Below are 9426 nucleotides of genomic sequence, written 5' to 3' on the forward strand. Positions count from 1 at the left end.
TAAACCTAAACTAATGCCATTGTAATTTCCCATTAACCTGATAAGAATGACTGAGATGATGGACCACCCTTTCAGCCAATAGTAATCCTTTAACGCAAACGTACCAACTAATCAGCGGGTAGAAGGCGGGGCTTATGGCCTGCTGTTGGAATGAATGGAGGAGTCATTTGTTCAGGTAAAAAAAAAAAGAACGCAAAAGTTTTTAAAAAGCAAAGTAGAAATTTAATTTCGACTGTATTGTGGTATAGTTTGTTTCTGTTTACAAACGACGATTTGTTTTCGTTCGTTTATTCCGTTTCTTTCGTTTAAGAGCAGCACACTGAAGGCTAGCATGGCTGCTCACCTGTTGCCTAGCAACCTCTGACAGCGCGTTCTATATCTCCGACCTGTAACTTAAACCATTAATAACTTTTTATAATATAATGTATACGTGTCTGATAAACGTTACTGGGTGTCAAAAAACATTAAAAACAGAATGTGCCTTTATTTATTAAACGGTGTCGTTAGTCATGCTTATGATCTTGGCACGCGCATGCGCGAGATACCAGACCAGAAGTTATTAACGCGAGACAGATATTACAGGTGACGTCAAATATTTTTTTAAATAAAAAAATACGTAATGTTATGTAATATGCCTACCCTTAACCTCTAATAATAAAAATACCCTTCGAAAAATAAATGAACAGATAAACGTTTACAGTTTTACTCCAGGTTGAGCTTGGGCATTAAGCTCCGCCCACTACAAAATTACGTCATCTCACATAGCACTGAGAAGCACCGATCAGCCATAACATTATGACCGCCTGCCTAATATTGTGTCAGTCCCCCTTTTTGCTGCTAAAACAGCCCTGACCTGACCAGGCATGGGTCTGATTGCTAATACAGAGCCTACCTCTGCAAAAATTGTGAAATAACTAACACAGCCTTATCTATAACTCAGTGGCGGGCCGTGCATTTCACACCTAGGCCTTCAATGGTGTCCTTCCTGAATTAATCCACCTCTATACCATCATTATGACGCCACGGCAATAGATACTAATCAACCGTTAAATAGCAAAGTAAAAAAGAAATTAGGCTGCAGTATTTCACACCTCACAAGGAATAGTCAATTTTGTCACTGTTACTTTTCTCAAAAATTCTTGATGCCGTATGCAGCAAAGTGCAATCTCCGGAGGACGCAGCATCCGAAATGAGACGCAGTGAACATGAAAAGACACAGTCCACCCCGGGGATCTGGAATGAAGGCAAACTGTTTGTTTTGTGCAAAAGAAAACCCAAAAGCATAAATGGTTCTTGAAAAGCTTACCAACTATTTTGAAGAATCAAAAGGATTTTCTTGAAAAGTCCGCCTTGAAAATGCATTTGTAAGGATGTCCGCGACAAAATCGATTTCTTCTCCTCTGTCAGCCATTGTGAGTTAAAATATATATATTTTAGTCAGTTTGTGCGGGTCGCTGCCTCTGACTACTTCAATTATCCAATCAAAGGACGGGAAATTGTTGACGTAATTGTATGCCTGCTAGATGGCCCCCGTGACGCCAACTCGAAATCTGATTGGTTAAGGTAACAGTTTCATTGCTACTTATTTTAAGCTCCGGGCGCCTGCACTATTGATTCTGAAATATGATTGGATAAATACTCTTATCATAAATATACACTACTGGAAGCAGCGCAACCGAGAGAAAATCTATGAAATGTAGAGAATAGACTATTGGGAATAATTTTATACACATTCATGGATTAAATATATTAAAATGCAAGTCAGTGATTCAGATCACTGCTGTTTAGGCCAGCAGAGAAGGCCTTGCTGGCCCTGACGGTCCACCACTGCTATAACTGCTCGCTCTCTCTCTCTCTCTCTCTCTCTCTCTCTCCACAGAAAGGATTTCCAATCAACAGTCCAGATTCTTCCAGAAAGTGTTTAGGTTTTGATCACCATGGACAGATTTCTGTGATTTAGAGAAGACAGAACGTTGAAATGAGGTTGGAATATCACAGAACATCTTGCTGACCCTTACACACACACACACAATGGGGAGTACACAGCGGCCCACAACTCCAAACCAGGGTCACCACAGAAACAGATCTCTGTCTCCAACACAAAGGCCAGTTAGTGGAAACACCATCATAGAGGGTGAGGCTGTGTGTGTGTGTGTGTGAGACAGAGACTGTGATGATTATGAGTGCAATCAGAATCCAGAATTCAACAGAGCTCTGATGTGTGTGTGTGTGTGTGTGTTGCAGGTGATCTGCATGGTGAGACAATGACAGTGACAGTAGATCAGACAGAAGACGGTCATTTGGGCTTCAGTGTTCGTGGAGGAGCTGAGCACGGCCTCAACATCTTCATCAGCAAAGTGGAGTCCAGTAGTGCTGCAGGTGTGTGTGTGTGTGTGTGAAAAAAAAGATGTTTAGTACTGTAAAGATAATCAATTGTGTGTGTGTGTAGAGCAGGCAGGACTGTGTGTGGGGGATAAGCTCCTGGAGGTGAACGGTATCAGTCTGGAGAACATCAGCATGAGCAGTGCTGTGAAAGTGCTGACAGGACACCGCCGCCTCCGATTGGTCCTCCAGAGAGTGGGGTGGGTCCCTGGGGTCAGATACACCAATGAGAAGACTACCTGGTGAGCAACACTTACCTGTTCTTACTTTCTTACTTACTGATGACAGGCTGGAGTGATCCAGGAGGACACAGCTTAACTGTGTGTGTGTGTGTGCGTGTGTGTGTGTGCGTGTGTGTGTAGGGTAGATCTGATCCACCGCAGGATGGTGGTAGAGGAGGGGGACGTGTCTCTGTCAGAAAGGCGTACAGACGGTGCTCTGTGTCGTACAGTTCACCTGAACACGTCTCTCTCACAGTCCTGCCTCGGCCTCAACATCCGCGGAGGAAGAGAATACGGACTGGGCATCTATGTCTCCAAGTGAGAACCTCTGTCTGTCTATTTATCTGTCTATCTGCAAATCTGTCTGTCTGTCTATTTATCTGTCTGTCTATCTGCATGTCTGTCTGTCTTTCTGCATGTTTGTCTGTCTATTTATCTGTCTGTCTCTCTAGTTGTTTATTTAGCTATCTATTTATCTGTCTGTCTGTCTGCATGTTTGTCTGTCTGCATGTCTGGAAACTCAGATAGACAGACAGACTGTATTTTATCTGCATTTACCTGTCTGTCAGTTTATTTGTGTGTGTGTGTGTGCGTGTGCGCACAGGCTGGACCCAGGGGGACTGGCCGAGCAGGGCGGGATTAAGATGGGGGATCAGATTCTGTCAGCCAATGGCGTAAGCTTTGAGGATATCACTCACAGCAGAGCCGTGGAGGTCCTGAAGAGCCAACGTCACCTCACACTGACGATCAAGGTGATCGTACACACACACACACACTCACACACACAGACGTACAAATACACTAAAGATTATAATGCAAAGCAGCATCTGATCTCTGAGTGTTCTGTATCTAGAGTGTGTGTGCGTGTGTTTGTGTGTGTGTGTGTGTGTGTGTTGGCCAGGTACTGCATGCAATATTTACCATGCTGTAGGATCAGGTGCTAAGTGTTTTCAGGGTTCCGCTAACACTTTATCAGTTTAATACACACATTCGAGCTTGGACCTGATCTGACCAGATGATTGTGTGCTACTTAAAAACTGGTGAAGATCTCACACTTGTCTCACCTGGATACTGGAGCTGAGAGTCGTTACTCTAATCATTAAGACTGAAGACTGAATTAAAACATTAAAATGAATTCAGTTTTGTTTGATTGACAGGAGGCGGGAAGATACCCAGCTTATCAGGAGCTAGTGGCGGAGTACAGCTGGCTTGATAAGCGTAAGAAAGTGAACTGAATCAAAATTCATGAATCATGCTGTTGAACTTCTGAGACATTATGTATTATCATCTTCCAGGATACAGTAAAGTGTTCCATTCCTTGCCGCGGGGGTCGGACTCGTCCTCCTCGGCTTCCTCTCTGTCCTCTGGAACCCCCCTCAGCTCGGTCGCTGGTCTCTCCCAGGCTACGCTGCCTCTCTCTCTGCCCCTCAGGTCTCAGATGACTGACGTGTCCAGCTTCACAGAGGGCCAGTTTCACACCGATTCCCTCGAAAATGATTTCCACACTGAGACGAGACTGAGCCGTGGCCTGACGGAACTCCTGCAGGACTCGGCAATCCGAAACGATGAAGGAGCAGGAGGAGGAGGAGGAGGAGGAGACGACAGAAGAGAGGGGAGGAAAACATCTCTCCTGATGGCACTAAGCCGACCTGGTCCACCCATCCGCAGGACCCAGAGTCACATGACCGTCTCAGGTCTTTGAATTTATGCACATAGATTACGCTTCTTCTGACTGCTCACAATTTGATCCTTACCTTTCCTGTCTCTCTCTTACACCCACATTCAGAAGAAGAACAGAGGAAGCAGAAGAAACAGAAAGAAGGAAGAGAAGACGGCGTGATCTCGTTGCGGCGTTCCAAAACCTTCCTCGGCCTGCTTTGGAAGAGGAGCTCGTCTAGGGAGCGTTCCAAATCGCCGTCCCGAGCCGAGCCCGCTCAAGGTAAGATGCTGTGATGAATATCGCAGGTAAAATAGTGTTCTCCATGATGAATTTGATCATAATTAAGGTCTGCAGCTGAAGGTACGACAGGAAGCAGGTCGTCCGATCAGGAAGTTCTCACTCAGGTGGAGGAAATGGCCAAGAAGCTGCTGGAGGAGGAAGACGTAGCTGTGCTCACGGAGATCTGCAAGCGGGTAACGCTGTGTAACGTCGCTCACTAGCCAATCAGGGCCTTTGGTCTGGCGTGTCTGAGGTTTCCTGTCTGTGTTTGTTCAGTATACAGCAGAGCGAGAACTGAAGTCTCTAGTGCGCCCCCTGCTGAGCATCCTGGATGGACCGGAGAAACTTCTGTTACTGAGGGAGATCAGGTGAAGAAAGATGATACAGTGTGAGATTTTTAATGTTTGCTATAAAAAGAATACAGCACATTATAAAGACACACACACACACTTTCTACTCTTAATAACAGAAGAAACTCGAATCTTAGGCATCTTTGCAGAGTCATGACAAAAGGTGAACTCTTCCAAGGAAATATATTCTAGGAGCAGAAAATCTGACATCTACTTATATTTCCTTCTCATGCTCTGGTTTCAGGATGCTCGTCCCTCAAGAGGATCTTCAGCAGTTTAACAACCTGGTCAAACCCTTTGAGGAGGAAGCCTATGACATATTAAAGAGACGCTCTCGTGAGTGAGAAAATACCCACTCAGTGTCCTTAGCTCTGAAATTCACGACTGGTTATTCTTGCTAACTCTAAATCATGATAAAAATAACTCAGGAATCCACTGTATGTCGCAAAATTGGCTCTTAAACTTATCGCTCTTTCTTGAAGGACGGTCGTCCCCTCTGCGCTCTCCCAAAGCAGGCCACGCCCCCAAGCGCCACCTCATCACACCTGTACCAGGTGAGATAGGATCAGATCAGTGTTATACATGTGTGTTACATGTATGTGTATATATATATATATATATATATATATATATATCTGTGTGTGTGTGTGTGTGTGTGTGATTCAGACCAGCAAGGTGGGTTCGAGCTCCAGGCAACCGAGGACGTGGACAGACAGAACCGTCTCCTGGAGCAGTTACAGCGTCTTCGAGTGTCTCAGACTCAAAGCGAGATGGAGGAACCTTCCCAAGTGTCCTTCACTCCTCTGCTGGACATTCCCGTAGACTCATATTCTCACCCAGATTCCCTCAAACCTCCCAGATCATCTCCTACGATCCCAAACTGGCTACTGACCCAAGACTCGCACTCTCCTCCCACCACGCCCGGCGAGCTCGCACCGAATCCGGAAAACGCCCCCTCGAGAAGGGGGAGGTCCCCGTTCCGTAACAGACAATCGGAGAGCAAAGCAGATAAGAAAGAGAAAGCAGGACAGGATGTTTTCTTCACCTTAGTGGACACTCCTTGTCACAGAAGGCCGCTTCTCTCGCAGGTCTTCAATCCACTCGGGAGATCGCAGAGCTCTGGAGCGCCTTCTGTGGGACACGGTGAGGAAACGCAGGCAGAGGAGCCGCACCGTGATCAGGAATACGAACTCCAAAGCGTCTGCATCAGCAAAACCAAACGCTCTCTGGGTGAGGAATCCTCTGCTGTTCATTCAGACAGGAATAAAGCACTGTGTGTCACGCTGGTACACTGAACACCTTCACACTGTCCTGGAGTGTTTTATTCCTCTTACACCATGCTAATACACACTCTCACACACTCACACACACTCACACACACTCACACACACTCACATGCTCTCATACACACTTAGACAATCTGACTCACAAACTCGAACACAATCTCATACACTCTCACACACACTTACATACTCTCACACACACTTACACACTCTCAAAGACACTTACATACTCTCACACACACTTACACACTCTCACACACACTAACACACTCTTAGACACTTGCACACTCTTACACCTCCTTATACTCTTACACACTCTCACACACACTTACATACTCTCACACACACTTACACACTCTCAAAGACACTTACATACTCTCACACACACTTACATACTCTCACACACACTTACATACTCTCACACACACTTACATACTCTCACACACACTTACACACTCTCAAAGACACTTACATACTCTCACACACACTTACACACTCTCACACACACTTACATACTCTCACACACACTTACACACTCTCAAAGACACTTACATACTCTCACACACACTTACACACTCACAGACACTTACATACTCTCACACACACTTACACACTCTCACACACACTAACACACTCTTAGACACTTGCACACTCTTACACCTCCTTATACTCTTACACACTCTCACACACACTTACATACTCTCACACACACTTACACACTCTCAAAGACACTTACATACTCTCACACACACTTACACACTCACAGACACTTACATACTCTCACACACACTTACACACTCTCACACACACTAACACACTCTTAGACACTTGCACACTCTTACACCTCCTTATACTCTTACACACTCTCACACACACTTACATACTCTCACACACACTTACACACTCACAGACACTTACATACTCTCACACACACTTACACACTCTCACACACACTAACACACTCTTAGACACTTGCACACTCTTACACCTCCTTATACTCTTACACACTCTCACACACACTTACATACTCTCACACACACTTACACACTCACAGACACTTACATACTCTCACACACACTTACACACTCTCACACACACTTACATACTCTCACACACACTTACACACTCACAGACACTTACATACTCTCACACACACTTACACACTCTCACACACACTTACATACTCTCACACACACTTACACACTCACAGACACTTACATACTCTCACACACACTTACACACTCTCACACACACTAACACACTCTTAGACACTTGCACACTCTTACACCCCCTTATACTCTTACACACTCTCACACACACTTACATACTCTCACACACACTTACACACTCTCAAAGACACTTACATACTCTCACACACACTTACACACTCACAGACACTTACATACTCTCACACACACTTACACACTCTCACACACACTAACACACTCTTAGACACTTGCACACTCTTACACCCCCTTATACTCTTACACACTCTCACAGACACTTACATACTCTCACACACTCTAACACACTCTCACACACTCTTATACACTCTAACACACAAGTACACACTCGCACACACTTCCACACACAATCTCATACACTCTTACGTACTCTCATATACTTTTACACTCCAATACACTCTTACAAACTCTCATACACGCTCTTACACACTCTCACACCCCCTTACACTCTCAGACACTCTTACATCCTCTAACACACTCTAACAGACTCTCATATACTCTTACACACACTCTCATACACTCTAACACACTCTCACACACTTTCACACATTCTAACACCCCCTTACACTCTCACACACTCTTCCATACTCTAACCCACCCTAACAGACCCTCATACACTCACACACACTCTCACAGACTCTCATACACTCTAACACACACTCGCACGCTCTCATACACTCACACACACTTACACACTCTCACGCACTCTAACACACTCTCACCCACACTTTCACACTCTTGCACACTTTCACACACTCTCATACCCTCTCACACACTTTCATATACACTCTTACACACTCTTACACACACTCACACACTTATACACTCTAACACACTCTAATACACTCTCACACACACTAAGACTTACACACTCTTACACACTCTGTGGTGTAACCTGATTCGCGTCTTAAGGTCACTTTGCTCTCTGAACCAAACAGGGATCAGTATCTCAGGTGGCGTGGAGTCCAGAGTTCAGCCTGCGGTCAAAATCGAGAAGATATTTCCCGGAGGCGCTGCGTCCACCAACAACATGCTGCAGGTAATCCTGAGGAGAAAGATTGATTGATTGATTGATTGATTGATTGATTGATTGATTGATTTCCTTCCTTCCTTCCTTCCTTCCTTCCTTCCTTCCTTCCATCCATCCATCCTTCCATCCATCCTTCCCTCTCTTCTTTATTTCCCTCAACTAAATAAATTATTTATTTAAATGATTAAAATTATGTAAATTAATCTACCCCCCAGGCAGGCTTTGAGCTGGTGTCAGTAGACGGTGTATCTCTGCAGGGCGTCACACATAAGGACGCAGTGGAAATCATCCGCCAAGCTTTCAGCAACAAACACACTGATCCCATGGAGCTGGTGGTGAAGGTTCCTAAACACTCCTGACACACCTTCCTGCTTTAAACATCACACGACTATAAAATGCTGGACGATGCCACACCTAGCGACACCCATAAGTGACCGCATGAGCGGGGAAAATACACCAGCATTCCAGCACTGTTCCTAACACGCTCTCCTCCGGTTCCTCTGACGACCATCTGAACAGTTGTTAGTGACACAGCTGACGTTATACTGACCTCAGGAACCTCAAAAAACTCACACTCTGTTACCATAGCAACACTCTTTACATTGAATGATTAAAAAAAAACTCCTCATGCTTTACTCATTCCTCCATGTTTGTTGTTCTTGCGATCTGATTGGTCAGGAGCTTTATAGCACTCAGCTGTCACGTTTCTTAAAACTAAAAAAAAGGGATTATTTATCTCTAACAGTTATCCCTAATGAGAAGCCTGAGGTGACGGCGGTGAGGAAAAACTCCCTGAGAATATCTGAGGAAGAAACCTTGAGAGGAACCAGGCTCAGAACCTCATCCTCATTTGGGTGACACTGGACAGGAAATAATGTAAATGTTGATAATGTCCTTTCTGCAACAGCAACCAAGAGCTCTTAAGGATCTAATAGGTCAGTGTAGTGTCTGAGCCCATTATAGGCTAAGCTCTAATT

General features: G+C 44.8%; 1 protein-coding gene across 3 annotated transcripts in view; it reads left to right on the top strand.

Moving 5' to 3' along the window:
- The first annotated feature begins 124 nt into the window (after nucleotides 1-124).
- Nucleotides 125-9426, top strand: part of pdzd7b (PDZ domain containing 7b) — a 10309-nt gene continuing 1007 nt past the window's right edge. The window contains exons 1-16 of one of the 3 annotated variants that reach the window (XM_058405711.1): nucleotides 125-175; nucleotides 1880-2134; nucleotides 2245-2379; nucleotides 2450-2624; nucleotides 2745-2921; nucleotides 3208-3355; nucleotides 3761-3821; nucleotides 3899-4297; nucleotides 4390-4542; nucleotides 4618-4736; nucleotides 4819-4910; nucleotides 5137-5228; nucleotides 5375-5446; nucleotides 5559-6122; nucleotides 8358-8458; nucleotides 8665-8784. In XM_058405711.1, the coding sequence (XP_058261694.1) occupies nucleotides 2032-2134; nucleotides 2245-2379; nucleotides 2450-2624; nucleotides 2745-2921; nucleotides 3208-3355; nucleotides 3761-3821; nucleotides 3899-4297; nucleotides 4390-4542; nucleotides 4618-4736; nucleotides 4819-4910; nucleotides 5137-5228; nucleotides 5375-5446; nucleotides 5559-6122; nucleotides 8358-8458; nucleotides 8665-8784 (2511 nt within the window). In that variant the 5' untranslated portion in view covers nucleotides 125-175; nucleotides 1880-2031. The other 2 variants (XM_058405710.1, XM_058405712.1) reach the window with 2 other exon arrangements.

The sequence above is a fragment of the Hemibagrus wyckioides genome, linkage group LG13 (genome assembly GCF_019097595.1).
Source record: "Hemibagrus wyckioides isolate EC202008001 linkage group LG13, SWU_Hwy_1.0, whole genome shotgun sequence".
Lineage (NCBI taxonomy): Eukaryota > Metazoa > Chordata > Actinopteri > Siluriformes > Bagridae > Hemibagrus > Hemibagrus wyckioides.